Source organism: Lutjanus erythropterus, chromosome 13, assembly GCF_056507025.1.
Source record: "Lutjanus erythropterus isolate fLutEry1 chromosome 13, fLutEry1.hap2, whole genome shotgun sequence".
Lineage (NCBI taxonomy): Eukaryota > Metazoa > Chordata > Actinopteri > Lutjaniformes > Lutjanidae > Lutjanus > Lutjanus erythropterus.
Window position 1 is genome coordinate 36,868,696 of NC_139329.1, and position 23,828 is coordinate 36,892,523.

The 23,828-nt window shown below is 39.2% G+C and overlaps 4 protein-coding genes across 7 annotated transcripts in view; 1 reads left to right on the forward strand and 3 right to left on the reverse strand.

Moving 5' to 3' along the window:
• The window catches only part of LOC146317038 (neuronal acetylcholine receptor subunit alpha-7-like), an 87,383-nt gene extending 67,689 nt beyond the window's left edge, over positions 1-19,694 (forward strand). For both annotated transcript variants that reach the window (XM_084733937.1, XM_084733938.1), the window contains one exon: positions 17,981-19,694. In XM_084733937.1, the coding sequence (XP_084590063.1) occupies positions 17,981-18,577 (597 nt within the window). In that variant the 3' untranslated portion in view covers positions 18,578-19,694. The remainder of the gene's footprint in view (positions 1-17,980) is intronic.
• On the reverse strand, positions 821-13,834 carry LOC146317043 (E3 ubiquitin-protein ligase TRIM21-like). 3 transcript variants are annotated; one of them, XM_084733932.1, is made up of 2 exons: positions 13,798-13,834; positions 821-2,476 (listed from the first exon to the last, which is right to left on the reverse strand). In XM_084733932.1, the coding sequence occupies exon 2, from the start codon at positions 2,465-2,467 to the stop codon at positions 821-823; it is 1,647 nt and encodes a 548-aa protein (XP_084590058.1). In that variant the 5' UTR covers positions 2,468-2,476; positions 13,798-13,834. The 3 variants fall into 3 exon arrangements, with proteins under 3 accessions (XP_084590058.1, XP_084590061.1, XP_084590059.1); XM_084733935.1 differs by lacking the exon at positions 13,798-13,834 and adding an exon at positions 5,095-5,226; XM_084733933.1 differs by lacking the exon at positions 13,798-13,834 and adding an exon at positions 5,095-5,219 and having other exon boundaries at positions 821-2,469.
• LOC146317044 (E3 ubiquitin-protein ligase TRIM21-like) lies at positions 5,529-9,584 on the reverse strand. Its single transcript, XM_084733936.1, has 2 exons — positions 9,479-9,584; positions 5,529-7,517 (listed from the first exon to the last, which is right to left on the reverse strand). The coding sequence occupies exon 2, from the start codon at positions 7,513-7,515 to the stop codon at positions 5,872-5,874; it is 1,644 nt and encodes a 547-aa protein (XP_084590062.1). The 5' UTR covers positions 7,516-7,517; positions 9,479-9,584; the 3' UTR covers positions 5,529-5,871.
• On the reverse strand, positions 11,424-13,082 carry LOC146317045 (E3 ubiquitin-protein ligase TRIM21-like). Its single transcript, XM_084733929.1, has one exon. It carries the CDS (start codon positions 13,065-13,067, stop codon positions 11,424-11,426), a length of 1,644 nt encoding a protein of 547 aa, XP_084590055.1. The 5' UTR covers positions 13,068-13,082.
• Positions 19,695-23,828: the final 4,134 nt, after the last annotated feature.

The following is a 23,828-nucleotide window of genomic DNA, read 5'->3' on the forward strand; positions in this document are numbered from 1 at the left end:
CCAAATTTGAGCCAACTCAGTGGACTTCTCTGAGAAGTCAGGAATTAATTAATCATAACATTCAACCACTAAAACTAATTTTTCTGTTCAAGAATGCAAGTAAATAACTATAATTTCTCATCTTAATCAAGAAATAATAATGTGATTTACTATTTTTTTCTGTTTTCTTGTAAAACAGTAAATTTGAAAATTAATGGATAACAATAATAATTATATTTTAGTATTAAAAATATCATTTCAGTTAAAGAGCTTCTACACACTGATGTATTAACCATTACACACACAAAAAAAAAATGAATTAATTCCCAATGCTGTGAATTTAGGGCAGCTGTGGCATAAACCTTACATTGGCTGGTGGTCTAATAAATAGTCCTTTTTGAAAACTATTGAAAAAAATCCTCTTCAGTAATTTGTGCCAGTATGCAACACTTCTTATATATACAATGATCAGACAATAAAAAGATTTTGAATCTGTTACCACGACATTTAAGGAACATGAAAATGTTCCTTGTTATTCTTATATGAATATTTGACACCCAGACATTTAATGAACTAACAAATGTTTCTTATTTCTGTGTACATTGTTTTCTGATGATTTAACAGTCTTGAAAGCAGGTAATGCAGTTATTAGAATTAGAAAACATAAATCAGTGTGGCAAAACTGGTGTGATGTAGTAGTAAGTGGCAATGTGACATATCAAAGAAAAATATTTTCAGAATTTCTTATTTTTTTTAAATGTAATGCCCATCACCAATATATATTTAGTGGATTAAGTGATGGTGAAATTCTGTAGGAAATCAAATATCTATATGCAATGTTTTATTCAGTGTGATTGACAGGAGAGATGATCAGAGGGGCAGAGTTTTTACCACCATCATTAAGATCAGGACCAAAGAATGGGTAGAGTTTCTCAGTGAAGGAGCAGCCAGTAAAGGAGTAGATAAGAGCTGCAGCATCAGCGTCATAAAAGCAGACCAGACCCTCCTCATAATCCACAAACACCCCCACCTTCTCAGGCTGAGACTTCAGAGAGAGACGGACAGGAGGGTCAGCAGCAGCTTCGTACTCAGTTTCATTCCTCAAACATATCGTCCAGTAACCATTCTGAGGACTCAGTGTGATTCCTCCCTTCCTGTTGATCGACTCTCTGGCCACTCCTAAATCCCACTCAGTATTCCCTTTAACCTGAACTTCATAGTAAAATCTTCCTGAAGAGAAACTCTGCTTTGCTAAGACATTAACCCAATAATCAAATCTCTCTGGATTGTCTGGGAGATTGTTCTTCTCATCACCACAGTTAACTTGTTTTCCATCATCAGACAGGATGAGGTATGGATGTGCTGTATCAGGATCAAGTGTCACATCCACTTCATACTGCTGGACCCTCTTCAACTCGGCCTCAAACAGCTTCTTCATCTGTTTACTGAGCGTCTCCTCCAGCTGACTCACAGCTCTCACCACAGTCCCCTCATATGAAGGTGGACGGACACTGACTTCTGTCCAGCCCTTGGTGGGTGGAGCAGCAGTGTTCAGGGATGGGAAGTTTTGGAGGAGGTGGAGGTGGTCTTCAGAGTGTGAGAGCTGCTGGAGCTCAGTGCTTCTCTTCTTCAGCTCAGAGATTTCCTGTTCCAGCTCTTTGATGAAGTCTTCAGCCTGTTTCTCTGTCTTTCTCTGCTTCTCTTTGATCGTGTCGATGAACTCGGTCTGGCTTCTCTCAACAGACTCCTTCAGAACGGTGAAGACCTGAACTCCATCTGCTGTCTCTCTGTCTGCATCTTCCTTACTGAGCTCCACTGAGTGTTTGATCTCCTGAATCTTCAGTCGTTTCTTCTGGATCATCTGCTGAATTTCAGCTTCTGTCTTCTCCAGCTCAGCCTTCTTTCCTTCATATTCTTCTTTCAGAGGAACAACATCATGTGTCTTGTGGTCTAAAACAGTGCAGAGCATACAGACACACATCTGGTCGGTCTTACAGAACAGCTCCAGCAGTTTATCATGCTTCATACACATCCTGTCTTCCAGGTTCTCCACAGGGTCGATCAGCTGATGTCTTTTCAGGCCTGACATTGTCAGATGAGGCTCCAGGTGAGTCTCACAGTAAGAGGCCAGACACACCAGGCAGGACTTCAGGGCCTTCAGTTTGGTTCCAGTGCAGACGTCACAGGGAACTTCTCCTGGTTTGGAAACTTGTTGCTCTGATCTGCTGCTGCTGACTTTCTGTTGAGCTGACTGTCTGAACTGAGCAGCCATCTCAGAGATGAAAGTATTGACCCGCAGCTCAGGTCTTGTGTAGAAAACTTTTTTACAGTTGGGACACTGACACTGGACATTAATATTCCAGTGTAGATTGATGCAGGTTTTACAGAAGTTGTGTCCACATGGTGTGCTGACTGGATCAGTGAAGACATCCAGACAGATGGAGCACAGAAACTGATCTTCAGTCAGCAGACAGCTGGCAGCAGACATATCTACACTCTGAGGACAAAAACAAATATATGTAATTACATATATTTATGTTATTCATTTAACAACATCACTATGATTAGAAAACCATAAGGAGATTCATTCTGAATTCTGCTGTTACACTGCAATCGACTGACGACAGATTACTGAGAAAATGGCAAATAAATGCTGTGGTTGTTCATGAATTTGCTGCAACAATCTGTACGTATTCAGCACCTGATTTACTAAGACAGCTCATTACACCATCAGGTCCTGGACTCTGCTGCGAGATGTGTTAGAGTTTAACAGAATACACATTTAAACTAAATGGTTTAAATTGGTCATATTATGAAAACATTCATGGTCTTCAAATATAAATTACTGAGAGGGATTACTTCATTTGTTTTGCTCTAAAATTAATATAAGACATGTATTTCAATAAACAGATTTTTAAAAATTAAAAAAAAACAAAAAAAAACAACTTTGTATGCAGTGCAGCTTCCACACATCACATGAGAGGAGACACACAGTCAGGACTCTGTCAGGACTGTGCTTTTTTTTCATTGAAATATAAGAGAACATTTTTCCATGGATGTAAAGAGTACTGAATACCTGTACTCAAGTACAAGTACTGTTACATGACTAAAATATTACTCAGTTATAAGTCAAAATACTGGTGTTAGAAAAATACTTCAGTAAAAGCACAAAGTATTCATCTCAAAAACTACAACTAGTTCCTTTTTAACTGTTGATGTTTAATTCATTATCAGTCAGAGTTTCTGTTTCTCCAAATCTTCAGTCTAAATTCCTCCCAACTCCTGATCTGTTCTGCTCACTGATCACAATCACCTCTTCAAGGGCTGCAAATGTTGTGTATTTTCCTTAATCAGTATTTGAAAATGTGAACAATCAATTAATCAGTGATAATTTATGAGAAACAGAAGATGTTTTTTTCTCATTGTCAATATTTTCTGTTTTTTGTCTTTTTTTTTTCTTATTTTAAGTTTAATAAGTTTCTTTATTCAACAAATGGCTCCACCAGACAAAACACTGTCAAATGAAATGTCAGTTAGTTTCTCAATTAATCAATTATTCATCAATTCATTATTTGGTCTTTAAAATGTCAAAAAAAAATTGTGAAAATATTGATCGCTTTTGTCCAAAGCCAAAGATGGCGTCTTCAAATGGCATGTTTTCTCCAAAAACACAAAAATATTCAGTTTACTGTCAGAGACGAGTAAAAAAATCAGAAAATATTCATAATTAAGAAGCCAAAGTCAGAGAATTTAGACTTTTTTTAAAATTAAAAAATAACTGAAAACAGTTAATCGATTATCAAAATAGTTCCAGATTAATTCAATATTTGATTAATTGTTGCAGTTCTACTAAATATCAATTAATCATTAATGATTAATAATTAACATCCTTACTTTAACTTTGTGCTGCTGCAGCGTTTTGTTTTTGTTTGTATCTCTTGGTTTTCATTGATCTGTTTGTGATCAGATCGTCTTATTGGCTGCTAAAATGTTGATGAAAGGTTTGGTTATTAATTCAAATTGTACTCAGTACAAAACTATGATTTTAAAAGTAACTAAGTAGATTGTATAGTATAATAAATACTTAAGTACAAGTAAAAAACTACAGACTTGAAAATCTACTCATGAAAGTACCCCGATAAACTACTTAATTACAGTAATTTGAGTATTTGTAATTAGTTACTTCCACCCCTTCATTTTACAGACACACATGTTCAAGAAGGTCACAATATTACAGTTCAGTGTAGCTCTGCTGCCTTTAACCTGCTGCATTCAACATCAAAAGACTCCATGTTAAATTTGAAGTTTAAGTTCTTTAAGTTCTGTTTTTGTCTTGGTACTGTGATCTGTCATGATAATGAGGGTCTAACATCGAAGACAGTTGTACACTGTGCAGACTGTAAAGACCCCACAAGGTGATTTATGATTTTGGCCTTTAAAGTTTGACCTGACCTGCTCATTAGTTTGTCTGTGTTACTGCCCTGAAAACAGCAAAATAGAGTTATCCAATCAGATTTTTTGTCGTTGTTGTCTTCAGGCAGAGAAAGGTTAGAGCTGGCTCACTCATTGGTTAGGACTTTATCACTGGGACAGAAAGACACAGCCTGTGTGTTTGTTTAGAGAGTGACAGGTGAATTAACCAATCACATTTTGATTTATGGTGGGTGGGACTAAAAATCATCCTCTTAGGCCTCCTCTAACACCAGAAATACCTTCAGTAAGACATTATTTCTGACTGAAATTGTGCTTATCCCCCATTCTGTTAAAAAACAATTTTCAGATACTTGAAACTTCTTTTTTAAAGCTACTTCCAACAGTGCAACACAGTATATGGAGGTATGTTGATAAATAATATCACTGGAGATGTATGTCACATGTAACTGTGTGTGTGGTACTGAAACAGAGAAATAAGAATGATAAAAAGAAATTCAGAATAATAGTCTAATAATCCTGGTTCACCACTAAGTGGTGGACGCTTTGAGTTTATACCAGAAACATGTCTGTAAATGATCTTAGGATAAATCTAGCTGTGACTGCAGTCTGTTGAAGCTCTAACCAGCAGGAGTGCAGTCAGTGTGGTCTGTGGGGTGTTGTAGGGCAGTGAGTGTTACTCACCAGTGTTTGACAGAGACTCTGCTGTTTTGTTGAGAAAATCCTGATGGATTCAGTTGATTTTTTTCTTCGGAGAGAAACACAGAGAGACGTGTCGACTGCAGCTCTGCTGTGACTCAGACAAACTTTCACTTTCATTTCAGGTCATGTGACTTTGAAGCTTCTCCTCTTTCAGTGTTGCCCCTCCTCTCAGTGCAGCTCTGTAACTGGAGCTTTGTTACCTCATTAGGAAATAACCTGACATGGCTTTAGAACAAGTCTGAACAGTTTTTATTTCTTCATGATAGAAGAGAATAGAGGTATACAATTACATATAAAACACTCCTGTTCACTTTTCTGATGCTTTCCTAACTGTTTATCACATTTTCTTTATGTGACCGATTTCTTATTGATCTTATAACAGCATTTATATATAACATTTTTGAAAAATTGTCTTCAGTTATTTGTGCCAGTATGCAACACTTCTTATATATACAATGATCAGATAATAAAAAGATTTTAATTTGACATCCAGACATTTAATGAACTGACAAATGTTTCTTATTTCTGTGTACATTGTTTTCTGATGATTTAACAGTCTTGAAGGCAGGTAATGCAGTTATTAGAATTATATCATATATATCAGTGTGGCAAAACTGGTGTGATGTAGTAGTAAGTGGTAATGTGATATATCAAAGAAAAATATGTTCATAAAAAAAAATTGCAACGTCCATCACCAGTAAATATATATTTATTAGATTAAATGATGGTGAATGTTTTTGTAGGAAATCAAATGTTTGTTCAAGCCAGATTGACAGGAGAGATGATCAGAGGGGCAGAGTTTTTACCACTTTGATTAAGACACGGACCAAAGCATGGGTAGAGTTTCTCAGTGAAGGAGCAGCCAGTAAAGGAGTAGATAAGAGCTGCAGCATCAGTGTCATAAAAGCAGACCAGACCCTCCTCATAATCCACAAACACCCCCACCTTCTCAGGCCGAGACTTCAGAGAGAGACGGGCTGCAATGCCAGCAGCAGCTTCATACTCATTTTCATTCCTCAAACATATCGTCCAGTAACCATTCTGAGGACTCAGTGTGATTCCTCCTTTCCTCTTGATCGACTCTCTGGCCACTCCTAAATCCCAGTCAGTCTTCCCTTTAACCTGAACCTCATAGTAAAATCTTCCTGAAGAGAAACTCTGCTTTGTTAAGACATTGGCACAATAATCAAATCTCTCTGGATTGTCTGGAAGATTCCTCCATTCATCACCATGTTTAACTTGTTTTCCATCATCAGACAGGATAAGCCAGGAATTTGCTGTATCAGGATCAAGTGTCACATCCACTGCATACTGCTGGACTCTCTTCAGCTCGGCCTCAAACAGCTTCTTCGTCTGGTTACTGAGCGTCTCCTCCAGCTGATTCACAGCTCTCACCACAGTCCCCTCATATGAAGGTGGACGGATGCTGACTTCTGTCCAGTCCTTGGTGGGTGGAACAGTGCTCAGGGACAGGAAGTTCTGGAGGATGTGGAGGTGGTCTTCAGAGTGTGAGACCTGCTCCAGCTCAGTACGTCTCTTCTTCAGCTCAGAGATTTCCTGATCCAGCTCTTTGATGAAGTCTTCAGCATGTTTCTCTGTCTTTCTCTTCTTCTCTTTGATCGTGTCGATGAACTCGGTCTGGCTTCTCTCAACAGACTCCTTCAGAGCGGTGAAGACCTGAACTCCATCTGCTGTCTCTCTGTCTGCACCTTCCTTACTGAGCTCCACTGAGTGGTTGATCTCCTGAATCTTCAGTCGTTTCTTCTGGATCATCTGCTGAATTTCAGCTTCTGTCTTCTCCAGCTCTGCCTTCTTTCCTTCATATTCTTCTTTCAGAGGAACAACATCATGTGTCTTGTGCTCTACAACAGTGCAGAGTGCACAGACACACATCTGGTCGGTCTTACAGAACAGCTCCAGCAGTTTATCATGCTTCATACACATCCTGTCTTCCAGGTTCTCCACAGGGTCGATCAGCTGATGTCTTTTCAGGCCTGATGTTGTCAGATGAGGCTCCAGGTGAGTCTCACAGTAGGAGACCAGACACACCAGGCAGGACTTCAGGGCCTTCAGTTTTGTTCCACTACAGACGTCACAGGGAACTTCTCCTGGTTTGGAAACTTGTTGTTCTGATGTGCTGCTGCTGCTGGCTTTCTGTTGAGTTGACTGTCTGAACTGAGCAACAACCTCAGAGAACAAAGTGTTGACTTGCAGTTCAGGTTTTCTGTTAAAAACCTTTTTACAGTTGGGACACTGGTACGGGACATTAATATTCCAGTGTTGATTGATGCAGGTTTTACAGAAGTTGTGTCCACATGGTGTGGTGACTGGATCAGTGAAGACATCCAGACAGATGGAGCACAGAAACTGATATTCAGTCAGCAGACAGCTGGCAGCAGACATATCTACAGTGTGGGGACAGAAACTGTGAAAAAAACAAAACTGAAATTATAATTTTTTTTATTACTTATTTCATAACATCACTGTGATTAGAAAATGATAAGGTGATGTGATGATCTGATGCTGCACTGAATCAGTTGAAGACAGATTACTGAGAAAATGGCACATTGCAAATAAATGCTCTGGTTGTTCATAAATTTGCTGCAACAGTCTACATGTATTCAGCGCCTGATTTACTAAGACAGCTCATCATCACCATCAGGTCCTGGACTCTGCTGCGAGTAGCGTTGGAGCTTAAAGGAATACACGTTTAAAGTAAATGGTTCAAATTTGTGTTATTCTGAATACATTCATGGTTTTCAAATATATATTACTTGAAATGATTACTTGATTTGTTTTTCTCTCAAATTAATATGAGACATGCATTTCAATAAACCGATTTTTATGTACAGTGCAGCTGCCACAGACATGAGAGGAAACACTGTCAGGACTGTGTTTTTTTTCATGGAAACATAAGAGAACATTTCACAGACAAACATGTTCAAGAAGGTAACAATATTACAGTTCAGTGTAGCTCTGCTGCCTTTAACCTGCTGCTTTCAACATCAAAAGACTCCATGTTAAATTTGATGTTTAAGTTCTTTAAGTTCTTTTTTGTCTTGGTCCTGTGATCTGTCATGATAATGAGGGTCTAACACTGAGGACAGCTGTACACTGTGCAGACTGTAAAGACCCCACAAGGCAAATTGTGATTCATGATTTTGGGGTGTAAAGTTTGACTTGACCTGCTCATTAGTTTGGCTAACTAGCTGGCTAATAAACTAGCCCAAATAACCAATATGGACTGTTAATTAGCCACAAATATAATCAATTTATTCACCACAAGACTCATATTATAATCTTTTGAACGTTTTTTTTACGTAAAACACTGTTTGTGGTCACTGAATGGTGCTGAGCAAACTGATCTCTGCAGTGAGGTCATTCCCAGAAGCAAGAGTTCACTACATTCAGAGTGACCGAGAGAAATGGACTCATAAATATGAAGTAATCCAAAAGTAATCTGAACTCCTAACTTGAGCACTCCAATAGAATATGTAATAAATTACATTTCTGGGCATGTATTCAGTAATCTGTAGTGAAGGAGAGCTCTGATGTTTAGTTCAGTGGAGTCTGAGGGAAACCCTGAGGGCTTCAGAGAAGGTCTAGCATATCAGTATTTCAAATGTTATATTTAAATATATTATATTTCATTAATTATTAAGCTATTCGCTTGTAATTCTAATTTAAAACTCATTTTCTATTAGCTTTGCTTCAAAAATGAAAGTGTAACTGTCCTGAAAACAGCAAAATATTATCCAATCAGATTTTTTTGTTGTTGTCTCTAGGCAGAGAAAGATTAGAGCCGGTTTACTAATCGGTTATGATTGCATCACTGGGACAGAAAGACACAGCCTGTGTGTTTGTTTAGAGAGTGACAGGTGAATTAACAAATCACAATTTGATTTACAGTGGGTGGGACTAAAAATCATCCTCTTAAGCTTCCTCTAAGACCAGAAATATCTTCAGTAAGACATTATTTCAGAGACTGAAATTGTGCTCATCCCCCAAGTCTATTAAAAAACAATTTTCAGATACTTGAAACTTCTTTTTTAAAGCTACTTCCAACAGCGCAGCACAGTATATGTTGGTATGTTGATAAATAATATCACTGGAGATGTATGTCACATGTAACTGTGTGTGTGGTACTGAAACAGAGAAATAAGAATGATAAAAAGAAATTCAGAATAATAGTCTAATAGTCCTGGTTCACCACTGAGTGGTGGACGCTTTGAGTTTATACCAGAAACATGTCTGTAAATGATCTTAGGATAAATCTAGCTGTGACTGCAGCCTGTTGAAGCTCTAACCAGCAGGAGTGCAGTCAGTGTGGTCTGTGGGGTGTTGTAGGGCAGTGAGTGTTACTCACCAGTGTTTGACAGAGACTCTGCTGTTTTGTTGAGAATATCCTGATGGATTCGGTTGAATTTTTCTTCAGAGAGAAACACAGAGAGACGTGTCGACTGCAGCTCTGCTGTAACTCAGACAAACTTTCACTTTCTCCTCAGGACTTGTGGTGTTGAAACTCTTTCAGTGTTTCCCCTCCTCTCAGTGCAGCTCTGTAAGTGGAGCTTTGTTACCTCATTAGGAAATAACCTGACATGGCTTTAGAACAAGTCTGAACAGTTTTTATTCCTTCATGATAGAGGAGAATAGAGGTATACAATTACATATAAAACACTCCTGTACAAACAATCCAGTGTTCAGCTCACTGTTTAGTGTTTAATTTCACTTTTCTGATGCTTTCCTAACTGTTTATCACACTTTGTTTATGTGAAAGATTTCTTATTGATCTTATGACAGAAAACTACTGAAAATTGCAGAAAACTAAGATGGAAAACTTTTGTCACTGAGCCACAGGTAGGTTCTGTGTCAGTTTGGAGATTTAAAATAGATAGAATATATAGAAAAGATAGTAGGCCTTAAATACCCTCCAACGCTGAGAAATCCATAGTGTGTCTAAGAAAACACAGGAGATTCACAAGTATCACTTTTATTTTCATGTATAATTTTAAAAAATCTTACAGAGTAGATATTTGAAAGTCTCAGGGATTAAACTACCTGTAATCAATATGAGAGAAAACATCAGACAGCAGTCTGTAATTTATTTTCTGCAGTTCTGTGGTTGAAATCAGATTTTATTTGTTGGAATCTCAACCTTGGAAATTTCAAGAGAAGAGTGATAAATTCCAAGGAAGCAATAATTTTAAAATCACAGGAAATCCTTCAACACAACTTCAAAATGACAACAGAACAGTTGATCTTTAAAAACATGCTGTATATTGGATCATTCGGCTCTAAAACTCCTTTTACAGACAAACTACAGTCCCACCATCAGTCTATTATCAAGCTCAGACTTTGATATTTAATTTTTTTTAAACCCTTTTAACCCTTTTTGTCATTATATAGAAGAAAATAAAGAGATAGGGGCTCCAGGTGATGTATTTATTTATTTATTGCAGGATACAGGACAAAATAGTACAGATGTGAAACTAAACAAACAACAAATTAATACAAGTATGAAACAAAACAGTATAACAGAGCAACATGAAGGAGACAAGAACAGCAAATACAGCTCAGTACAATATAAAGATATTTCATGTGGAAATTTATGGTAATGTATGTGATGTATTTCTGACATCTGTCACTTTCAATCATGAAGTGGAACCACTGTTTCTATTTGTAGTTTTTTAGTTTTAGTTTTCACCTAAAAGTGGGTGTGGTCGTTCTGATGGTAGGAAAGTGACATATGTCTGCTCTTGTTTCTGTATTGGAGCTCGTAGACTCAATCTGAGAACAGCTGATGATGTTTTTAATCACATGATTTGGTCGTCATTAGAAACACCACCAGCTGTTTTTCAGCTTTGATATCGAACAAAAACAAAAACTTAATCAAACAATCAAATTTTACTTTGATTTTGTTTATTTGAAAAGAAAAAGATAAAATAACTTTTGCATTTTTGAAAAATCCTCTTCAGTAATTTGTGCCAGTATGCGACACTTCTTATATATACAATGATCAGACAATAAAAAGATTTGAATTTGACATCCAGACATTTAATGAACTAACAAATGTTTCTTATTTCTGTGTACATTGTTTTCTGATGATTTAACAGTCTTGAAGGCAGTTAATGCAGTTATTAGAATTAGATCATATAAATCAGTGTGGCAAAAATGGTGTGATGTAGTAGTAAGTGGCAATGTGACATATCAAAGAAAAATATGTTCAGAAAAAATTTTTTTTTACTGTCCATCACCAGTAAATATACATTTATTAGATTAAATGATTAAATGATGATGAATCAAATGTTTGTTCAAATCACATTGACAGGAGAGATGATCAGAGGGGCAGAATTTTTACCACCATGATTAAGACATGGACTAAAGAGTGGGTAGAGTTTCTCAGTGAAGGAGCAGCCAGTAAAGGAGTAGATAAGAGCTGCAGCATCAACATCATAAAAGGAGACCAGACCCTCCTCATAATCCACAAACACCCCCACCTTCTCAGGCTGAGACTTCAGAGAGAGACAGACAGGAGGGTCAGCAGCAGCTTCGTACTCATTTTCATTCCTCAACCATATCGTCCACTGACCATTCTGAGGAGTCGCAATGATTTCTCCCTTCCTGTTGATCGACTCTCTGGCCACTCCTAAATCCCACTCAGTGTTCCCTTTAATCTGAACCTCATAGTAAAATCTTCCTGAAGAGAAACTCTGCTTTGCTAATACATTAGGACAACTATTGAATCTCTCTGGATTGTCTGAGAGATTCTGCCATTCATCACCATGTTTAACTTGTTTTCCATCATCAGACAGGATGAGCCATGAATTTGCTGTATCAGGATCAAGTGTCACATCCACTGCATACTGCTGGACCCTCTTCAGCTCGGCCTCAAACAGCTTCTTCATCTGTTTACTGAGCGTCTCCTCCAGCTGATTCACAGCTCTCACCACAGTCCCCTCATATGAAGGTGGACGGACGCTGACTTCTGTCCAGTCCTTGGTGGGTGGAGCAGCAGTGTTCAGAGACAGGAAGTTTTGGAGGAGGTGGAGGTGGTCTTCAGAGTGTGAGAGCTGCTCCAGCTCAGTGCTTCTCTTCTTCAGCTCAGAGATTTCCTGTTCCAGCTCTTTGATGAAGTCTTCAGCCTGTTTCTCTGTCTTTCTCTGCTTCTCTTTGATCGTGTCGATGAACACGGTCTGGCTTCTCTCAACAGACTCCTTCAGAGCGGTGAAGACCTGAACTCCATCTGCTATCTCTCTGTCTGCATCTTCCTTACTGAGCTCCACTGAGTGTTTGATCTCCTGAATCTTCAGTCGTCTCTTCTGGATCATCTGCTGAATTTCAGCCTCTGTCTTCTCCAGCTCAGCCTTCTTTCCATCATATTCTTCTTTTAGAGGAACAACATCATGTGTCTTGTGGTCTAAAACAGTGCAGAGCATGCAGACACACATCTGGTCGGTCTTACAGAACAACTCCAGCAGTTTATCGTGCTTCATACACATCCTGCCTTCCAGGTTCTCCACAGGGTCGATCAGCTGATGTCTTTTCAGGCCTGACATTGTCAGATGAGGCTCCAGGTGAGTCTCACAATAGGAGACCAGACACACCAGGCAGGACTTCAGGGCCTTCAGTTTGGTTCCAGTGCAGACATCACAGAGAACTTCTCTTGGTTTGGAAACTTGTTGCTCTGATCTGCTGCTGCTGGCTTTCTGTTGAGCTGACTGTCTGAACTGAGCAGCCATCTCAGAGATGAAAATATTGACTTGCAGCTCAGGTCTTGTGTAGAAAACTTTTTTACAGTTGGGACACTGACACTGGAAATTAATATTCCAGTGTTGAGTGATGCAGGTTTTACAGAAGTTGTGTCCACATGGTATGGTGACTGGATCAGTGAAGACATCCAGACAGATGGAGCACAGAAACTGATCTTCAGTCAGCAGACAGCTGGCAGTAGACATATCTACACTCTAAGGACAAAACAAATATAAAAAAAACTACATTTTAAATACATCTTATGAGTATTAGTTGAATAACATCAAACTATGATTATTTAGAACATATGGAGAGTCATTCTGAGTTCTGTTGTTTTTGCACCCAACTGAGAACCACGTCATATTGATAAAAGGTGCAATGCAAATAAATGCTGAAGATGTCCATGAATAAATCACTGCAACATGCATGTATTCAGTTTGTGATGTACAAAGACATCTCATGACACAGTCAGGTCCTAAACTATGCTGCAAGAGATAGAGAGCTCAGATGTGCAGTTCAGCAGTGGTATGTGCAAATTCCGGTATGATTAGAGGTGAGGCTTTGAGTTCATGCCAGTCCTTGAAACACAGTAAATATTATCAGATGTACATCCTTACAAAGGTGAACATCAGTAGAAACAGTGAATCTGAGAAAAAGAAAATGGTTTGAAGTTCAAGGCTACTTAGCAAATTCTGTGTGACATAGAGGCCTGTATTTTTCAGTTGTAGAACAACAGTGTTATCCCTTTACAGACAATAAAAGAAATTGAACTCATGAAATACTCTTTGGACAATCCAAAGGACATATAACCTAGAGCAGTTAGCTTTTAGCAGGACTAGTTTATCTGGTGTTAGTTTTTACATTTTTATAGCATACCATTATTTATATGGTCAACTTAGTAGTTACTTTAGTGTCATTGTAGAGCAGTGTACTCACCAGTGTTTGGTTTTGTTGTGAAAAACCTGATAGATTCAGTTGAGAAACAGAGAGAATTGTCCCGACTGCAGCTCTGCTGTTGACAAACTTTCTTTTTTTTTTGAAGACGTGATACTGAAGCATCTCCTCTTTCAGTGTTGCTCCTCCTCTCAGTGCAGGTATGTAGGTGAGATTTTAATGCTTGATTGGGAAATACCTTGATGGAAGATAAGAACAAGTTTGATCCGCTTTTACTTCTGTTTTTTTTTTTTGTTGTTGTTGTTTTTTACAATGAAAGTATTGCCAACAGCAGCTAAAAGAACATCCAACTACAAATAGACAACATAAGAAAAGAGGCCAGTGCTATCAGTGATATTACAGATTGTATCTATTGATCAACAGTCCCCTTACAGTCCCTCTACAATCCCACAAATACTTCAATGTTCAGCTCACTGTTCAGTCTGTAATTTCAATAGAAAATGAAAACTGAGGTGGAAAATGTTTGCATGGGCCACACGGTGGCTCCACTGTGATTTTGACATTTCAGAATGAGTTTTAATTATTTCAAAGAAATCTCAAGTGAAATTAAAATTGCATAGTTTAATACAAGTTAGAGAGCAGAAGGGCTTATTTTCAACCAACAATAACTGTCTCAGACAACAAAAGGGATTTATAATTATCATTTTTTCCATGCATGATTCTGAAAAATGTAGAAATTTGAGCATTTATTTAATTCCTGCCTTCATGTCTTTATTATGACACCTTGACTTTACCAAACTTCAAGCTACTACAAGGAGATTTTAACTGGTTATAAAAATCTCAATTTATTACTGATGCCTCTATATAACCTATATAAGTTAACAAAACCATCCACGAGAAGATCAACTGTTTCTGTACAGTTGTTTTTAATATCTGCCACCAGGTTTGATTCTCCTTGAAATCAGATGAAATTGAACCTGTCTTTACTTTTTCCAGGGAAACTTACAGTGATTCATACATTAGACAATCAAAAAGATGTAGGAAGGCATTTTTACTTAGATAATTTTCATGTCATATTGGAAACACTACCACTTTTGTCCACAGGGGCTCCAAAATCAACACAATAAGAAAGTTCCTTGTAGTAGATTTAAAGAAACTGTTTAGCTTCATGTTCATGAAAGTGTAATGACAGGAAAGAAAACGAAAATCAACAGAAAGTAGGAAACAGAAAGGACAAAGAAGCCTGGAAGGGATGGAAATAAATAAAAGAGGGGAAGAAAAGGAAAGGAAAATAAAATAAAATAATTGAGGTACATTATAAAGGAAAGGAAAGAAGTGGAAAAGAAAGGAAAGGAAGTGAAGTGAACCTGGTGTAAAATGAAAGAAGTTTGAAGGTGTTGGTGAACTTGACCTTGCTGTCAGAAGTGACCGGCCTGCAGCAGGTCTGACTGATGTTCTGACGCTCAGACAGTCAACAGCGAGGAGCCTGACAGCTAAATATTTAATGAGCCGAGTGTGAAGTGAAATATTGGACTGGAGGAGAAGATTTCCTCTGAGAGCTGAGCAGCCACACATCCACTTTATTCATGCTCTATTTTTATCTGCCTACTCCTGCTACACACACACACACACACACACACACACACACACACACACACACACACACACTCACACACACACACACACAGAGACTGTACATGTCACACATGAACTCATATCTCTCTCATGTACATTGCACATTTTTTTCTGCATAAACACGTTTCTGCATAAATGAATTTTGATCAGCTTGTTTTTATGCAAATATTTTTGGACGGCATTTTGTCAAGTGAAGTTTCAAATAAGTAAACTTCTTCTCCTCCTCCTCCTCCTCGAGCAGCTTCAAAGCTTATTTCTCTCAATAGATTTTTTTTTTTTACCTCTTTCTTCTTACTGTGGTGAATCTTCATGCACAACCTTTTGCTTGTCAGTGCAGTTTGGTCCAAAATGGAGCTGTAGACTCTGAAGGACTTAAAAAGACCTTTGTAGGGCTAAACTTGACTACTAAAGCCACAAAACCTCCTCATACCTCCATGACAGAATAGGGTGGAGGTTTGGGACCTGCAGCTCTTTAACCTTCTCCAGTAGCTCCATGTGACTTTGGCAAATATTTATATGGAAATAAATAACAGTTATTTTTTGACATTTTAATTTTCATTCATCATTGTTGTAGGTACGAGTTTTTGAGCTTTGAGCCCAATTCAAGTTTTGAAAAAGCTGAAAAAGTTTTTAACAACTGCTAATCTTTTCTTGAGATAATTTACTTTTTTCTTTAGGTAAACTTAAATCTTACTTAAGTCGTCTTGAATCTCCATAAACTCACTGTGGATGCAAAAACAAAAAAGAATTTGAAAGCTGTGGTTCCAAGCAGTTTTTTTTTTCTTTTCTTTTTTTTTTTGTCCAAAAATGTCTCTTTTGATTGTAAATGTTACACACCCCTGGAATAGGGCGAGTACCCATGACCCCCAAAACATATGACCGACAGTGAATGTACGTTGCGTATGAGATGTGTGCATATTCAACATATCCCCTCCTCTGTAGTATTTGAACATTTATCATCTCTGTCTTCTTGACCCTGACACCAAAGCAAATTCCTTGTACACCTGTATTTGGTGATTAAAGTGATTCTGTTAAATTATTTGAAGGTACGACATGGAGTCAAAGAACCACCTGACGCTCCGTGAAATGATTTCAAACACAACTATAAGTTGATTATCCTGCTTATACCAGGATCATTTGCCAAAAATATGAAATAAAAGCATTCACAGTTTTTTGTTAAAGTTTTACAATCAAAATCTGAAGTTATGAAGCCAGAGCTCACTGTTGCCATGACAAGAAATAACTCTAGTCCCTTTTACAACCAAACTCAGCTGGTTGGCTGCAGCTGACGGTGATGCAGAAGCAAATTTTCTCCCTCTATAAACTACTTCAAAAGCCACACACTCGCCAACCTTAAGACCTCAAAAATACAGAGGAACTGAAAAAATTTGAATTTTTGACATTGTTTCTCAGTTTTCAGTGATTTTTATAGAATCAAAATAACAAACAGCAACAGCACATTTATGTTAAATAACTTAAATCTTCAATTTATCTATATATTTATTTATCTATCTTCAATAGAGAACAAGTCGCCCCTCTGGTGTGAACTTGTGCAAATCTTTGGCATAAATTAATGTCCATCCATTTTCTTTTTTTTTTTTTTTTTTTTTTTTTTTTTTTTTAAAGATTTTTAAGATTATTAAGACAGAACCTGAAGGGTTTGTTTCAGGTTGGGCCACATTTCTTACATATTTCATGGGCTTATGTCAGGTTTGGGCTGTATTATTATTGTTATTATTAGCAGTAGTAGTAGTAGTGGTAGTATTAGTATCTTTTTCTTTTCTCATTTTTGTCCCCAATTTTGTCATTGCCAGTTCAGATTCCCACCATGTATCGTCCCTGTCAAATCCTACTGTTTGGTACATAGAGGGAAGCTTGTTAAGAATAGTACTGGGCTTTAATCGGGTTTGGACTGAAATATGCTAATGAAGGACAGGTTTGGGTTGGTTTTGGACTGAATTTTGTCAGGCTTGGGCTTTGTCAAGCTGAACTTCTCAGGCCTGATTAAAGTTCTACTCTGTACATGTGCTGCATGCTCGACCAACTGAGCCAACGAAGCTCCATCCATTTACTTTCATTCATTTATTCTTCCCCTGCTCCTGAAAGAAAATTGAAGTCGTAGCTTTTACAAAATGCATGCCACCTTTCCTTCAAAACTTTCTTTAAGAAACAGAAATTCTTCTTTACAGAGGGTCTGGTTTATTGTTATAGAGGTGGAAGCAGGAAACTTTTGGAGTTGTAGGACTGATACACACTGTGTGGTGACAGAAAGAGGTTGTAATAATGAAAAGAAAAAAGGTGTAAAAATTGAACTGTGATCCTCAGAGGAAATAAGGAGAGGGCGATAAAAAGGAGGAGGGCTGGCAACACGTGCCATACACGTCTGTGCAGGAGTTGCTGAGGAACAGTGACAAAACATCAGTATCTGACAAATTGGGAATGAGACTTAACTAAAATTTCATCAGTTAATTCCAAAAATTATTTTTCCAAACCTGTAAACATGAGAATATACTCTTGCTACAACTTTTAATCACCTTTATTCCCCTTCTCCCTCCTCTTCCTCTTTCTTCTTCTTCTTTTTCTTCTTCAGACTCGTGTTATTTTGTTGAACTGGTGCGCCTGGTTCCTGCGGATGCGGCGTCCTGGCGAGGCAAAGGTCCGTCTGGCGTGCCACAACGCTGCCAAGCATCGGCGTGGCAGCCTGTCCAGCCTGGAGCTCAGCGTCAGTCAGGGCTCTCTGCGACATCACCCGCAGGTAACCAATGGCAACCTCCTGTATGTCGGCTTCCGGGGCATGGAGGGGCTGCACTACGCCCCGCCGACTGAACCGGAGCTCCTCTGTTCACGGTTAGTGGGAGGCGGCGTGGGAGGGGAGGATGACGTGCTGAGGGCAGGGGGCGGGGTCGGAGGAAGAGGAGGTGGCGGAGGAGCAGGAGGAGGAGCAATCGGGGGTTCGACTCTGGAGGCAGAACTGAACCAGATCCTGGAGGAGGTGAGGTACATCGCCAGGCGTTTCCGCGGCCAGGACGAGGAGGAGACGGTGTGCAGCGAATGGAAGTTTGCTGCAGCAGTGATTGACCGCTTGTGTCTGGTCGCGTTCTCGCTCTTCACCATCCTCTGCACGATTGGCATCCTCATGTCGGCTCCCAACTTTGTGGAGGCCATTTCCAAAGATTTCTTCAGCTGAGGAGGACGAGAGGAGCCGACAGCTGAGACTAATACCTGCTGTCTTTATTTTTATTATTGTACAGACCCAAACCAACGATGTCCGTCTCGCAGTACTGTCTGACTTCCTGCCTGTGGCCCAAACTACTGAAGACGTAAACCTTTAAAAACACCTCACAAATATGTAGGTTTTTTTTCTTCTTTTTTTTTGAAAAATCCTTATTAATTTTCCTGAAACAGCTCATCACTGTAGTTTTTATCAGGCTTGGAGCAGTTTGGATTCACAGCAGTAACAAGAGATTCAAACAGTGAGCCAGTTTAACAGTGAAGTTAACCGTCAAAATGTCCATAAGCTCAGTATTCTCCATATTTCTTCCAAATTATTGGAAGATCAGCTGTTTATCATCCTGGTTCCAGACCTCAGACTCGCAGCATATTTCACCCCCTTCTGCTGGAAAAGCAACCGAGCCAGTCAGAGCTGTGAAGGCAGGGTTAAATCAACACTTTGACATTTTGGAAAATTCACTTTCTTGCTGAGAGCTTCACAAGATGATTGATACCACTGTAAGCTCCTAGCTCAGTTGTAGTCGGACTCACTGGATATGCACTGCAGGTATCAGCCTGCCATTGGTCGGTTGTTGCAGTCGGCACTGCGGCATCTGCTATCTGCATGTTCAGCGTCCCCAGGAAACATCAACAACCTCTGAGCTGCACCTGGGTTGCTAACAGTACGGACAAGCTAGCAACTGTTACCTTTTCTTTTGCTTGGATTTAGACATGTTGATGCCCGATCTTGCCTCCCCACATGCAAATGTTCCACCAAAACAAGTTCCTTCCAACACTATTTTGCGTCACTGTATCCTGGGCTTAGAGCGGAGCAAGACTTTTGTGATTGATTTAGAGAAATAAAATCAAGCGAGGCAGTTTTTTCTCACTATAACAGAATGATACTGGTGGAGCCAGACCTTTCCCAAGTACTGAGCCCCGTGGAGATCAGTGGTCTGGCTTTGCAGGACTAGCTTCTTCTATGCCAGGAGGTAATTAGCTCAGGAGCCACACTGATAAATTGTTGTTTTTATATTTATGTTTGTGTACAGATTAATCAAACTATTGGCGTATTTCCACCAAATGTATCTCAAATTTTACCCAAACTTTTGTTGAGCCATCATGTATTTACAGAGATGGGAGCCAAGCCGAGACTGTCAAAGCAGAAACAGCTGATCGATCATGTGAGTTAGATGCTCATTATGTCAGAACTTATTCAAAAAGTGTTAACATCTGACATAGAGCTTTAACTCTTATTGAAAAAGGCAACAAAACATTTTGTCAACTTTTTCTAATGCAGTACTAATGCAAATGTGCATAAAAATATGTTTAAACTGATGAAACACAGCTAATGTGTAAAATGTGAAATAAAACAACAGACAGAATTGTCAGGCTACATAAACTCGCTCACTTACACTGGTTAAGAACATCGAACATTTGCAGCCAGAGTGGATTCAGTGTTGGGAAAAGAGTTTGTGACGAACTGCAGTACATAGACAGCACAGATGTTCAGGTGTTTTCGAGGTGCTGTACAGACAATTTAGGCTTTGTTCAAATGTGGAAATGACAAAAGTGGACTGAACTGTTAGCCTCAACAAGGACATGAAGCCGTCTTTCAAGCCAACTGGCATGAGCATATAGTATGTGCATACATTTTGGTGGATTATCCCTTTAAAGGAGAATATCAGCAGATTTAACAAAATAATCTAAACTCAAAGGTGCACATGTGAGTTTTCAGCATCTCATGGTCTTCATACAGTGAATGGAACTGGCTCAGGTGTCATCAGGTAAACTTGTGAACCTGCAGACCGCTCACAGGTGGTTGGTCGTATATGAGCGGACATTGTCTCCACTCCTGAAGTTGGAGAACTTTTGTCTTTTTGCGTTGGATGTAAATGTCTCTGTTCGTTTAAGCTGCTGTCAACAGGTCAGGATTTCTCTCTGCTGCCTCGCCGCACAAAATCAACATAATCACGGGTTGCAGAGCTCACTGAACTTCACTGAAGCCATCTGGTGCTGTTCATTCCTCAGCATGAAAAACAACAAATAAATGACTCTTGAAAATGATTTGACACCAGTAATCTCTTTCAGCTGCTTCAGGTCAATAAACAACTGTACATATGTATAATGAACTTTGTTGAGTCATGCAAACTTTTTGATTTCAAGGCAGCTGCATTAAGAGCTCATCTAACTGTGACTGTTAAAAATCAGTGAACAGTGAAGTACATTTTTACTTTTTTATTTTATTTTTGAAGAACGGAGGCTCTGTAGCAAATGAAGCAATTGTAACATATTTTATCCAAAGACCACATTTATTATAAATAAGTATCATCAAACAAAATGTGAAATATTTTAAGGCTTTCAAGAAGTGAAGACCTTTTTTCAAGGGTAAATTGAGCCCACTGAATATGTACAGAAGTGAAGTCTCTTTTCTTGGCTTTTACAAATATAAAAACTTGTGGGGAAAATGCATCGCTGCAATACCGCGAGTGGCCACTGAGCAAAACTGGATACAAGGCTGAGTGATGACACCAATAACTGTCAATTAAGGTGGATAAGGCGGCTCCACTTCCTCCCACTGTACAAAACTGAAGCCAAAACATCCCAGATATGAGCATGCCATCTTGTGCCGGTGATGTCATTTGGAGGCAGAGTCTGTGCAGCAGTGATCAGTGTTGGAGTCGTGATATTGAGTCAATCTTGGCATAAACCCCCTTTTTACAGCATCAAATAACTATTTAAAACCAAACTGATCAGAAAAAAATTACACATGAACAAGCATCGGTATAATAAGAATGTCCTATAATCTACTTATTAACACTGGAAGGCAGAATTTACGAGTTATACTGCAGCCTTCCAGCAGGGGGCGACTAAGATGCTTTGGCTTCACTTTTGAGCAGCAGTGATCCTGTCCATTTCTTATATATTTTGTTGGATGACACAGTGGTTTTGTTTTAGCTTTTGGAAGAAATACACAGATACATGCCGTGAAGACTTTCTCAATAAAATATTTTTTCACCCTTGAGGAGCACCATTTGAAAATGTTGACACTTTTCGCTCAGAAGTTACACAACTACAAGAATGAAACTGTTTTTGTTTAAATCTATTATGAAATCCTCTATTTCAAGGATGAAGTGACAGACTGACAGTGTGAGCTCAGAATTGTGATTTTGGGGATGAGACCTGGATGATTGTGGTTGATAAGTTCATGATGTGTTTGTTCAGGTGAAGTTAGCCAGTCGGCCTGCTCTCTGTTCACTTTGTAAATAAATGTATTTTCTTATACGTTAGGCTCTGATGTGGATCTGTTTGTGAACATTTCAAACATTTCCAACTAATGCATTAAAAAAAAGACGTTACAGACTGCAAGACACAGAGACAAGCCTCTTCTCCGTCCAATCATCCATATCGTCCACGGATTAGATTTTGACAGAATACTCCATTTTGAAGCCCAGCAGCTGTCAGAAGTACTTTTTCTGTTCTTACTACAGGCAGGAACTGAAGTTACAGGTTTCAGTTTGGAGCGTTAACAGTATAACTGTAAGGCTTTTCAGTGTTTGGAAAGTTACTCATAAAGTGTAATAAAGTGTCAAGAAATGAAATATTCTCAAACCTATTTTCCTTTTTAAGGGAGAAATACAGCTATACACCTTCTGAATTCATGTTTCTGTCTTTAACAGCTAAGACCAGCTTACTTGGCTCATTTACTCCTCATAAAATCACTAAATTCACTGTGTGAAAAGAGTGCAAAGAGTCTGACTCTGGGCCTTTTCCAGCGGTTTCCAAAGAACCAAACCGTACCACGCCGAACTGCATTTCCAATATGACTGTCAGCGCGCCCAGCTGCACCCGAGATGGACCTACTCTGGAGTGAGGCTACGGCCAATCCATGACAAACCCTCTTCCCCCTCTCTTGTGATACTCAGGTCATGTGTGTGCAGGAGAGCAGAGAGACAGAAGTTTCTTTAAGTCTCTTTATGTTCAGCTCTCAGTACTTTTGTAGCTTCTAACAGAATCTTTACATTTTGAAATGTAGTTTCTCTCCTCTGCCGCTGTTTGTTCTTTCAGGTGTCTGCATTATTTTACCGTTTCATATTCACTTTCAGCTTGTCGGAGTTGTGTTAAGTTACTGCTGATGAAACCCACAAATGAAAACATTTCCGTCCTGCTGGGCTGATTGCCGAGTCAAACCGAGTCGAGCCAGGCCAGCTGTGTGTGTGGGAAAGGGCCAATGGTTCGGCTGAGAGTTCAAAGCAGCAGCCCCCATAAAACCAACCAGTGATGGATTAAACCCATCATCGATAGTCTGTGTATTCGTCCAATCACCCACCCCACTTTATATTAACCCAATCTTGCCAGGAGTAGAAAAAAAGTTACTATATGTGAGGAATGACACAAATAAAAAAATGTTTGCATGTGGCACGTGAACTGCAGCGTCAGATCCACCTGCAGAAACCTCTCAGCTCCACACAACAAACACACACAGAGGTATTGTTTGTGTTTGAGGACTTGTGGGAGCCAAATCCGGATTAATCCAAGACTTGGCAATGAGACCCAGAAACAGACAGACACACAGACACGAAGACAGACACACAGACAGACAGACGGAGAAAGAGACAGACAGATAGAAGGGCAGAGAAAGGAGCAGATGTTCTGAGACGGCTCTGATAAAAAGCAACAAAAAGCTGATTGGCTGTGAGAGTGTGTGTGACTCTGTCAATATTCTCCCTGTCTGTGTGAATAGAGAGTAATTTTCCAGATTGTTCTCTGGGGAAACTCGTTTCCTTCCCTCTTTTATTGCGCGTCATTTCTAATTTGGCCGGCTGCGGAGGCTGAGCCGAGGCAGAATGAGTCCCGCTGTTATTCAGCCGACACTCGACGGGCCGCTCGGCTGCCAGAACAGCCAGCAGCTCCTCCAGGAAAACACAGAATACGTCCACCCATTTTAAAAAGGGGTAATCAGTGAGGATTTTACTGCTGCGTGGCACAGACGGACCGGGATACAATATATCTGCTGGGTTTCACCAGCTGCTCAGACATTCAGATACCAAAAGGGTAAAAGCGTCCCATCCTGTGCAGCAGGAACAAGCTGCCAGACAAAGAGTTTAAAATCTAGGACCTTAAAGATCTTTTTTTTTAACAAGTCTGAAGCCTAGCTAGCATCTCCTGGAGACTCAAATAATCATTACACCTCCATTATGAAACTTGGATGACACAAACTGCTTACT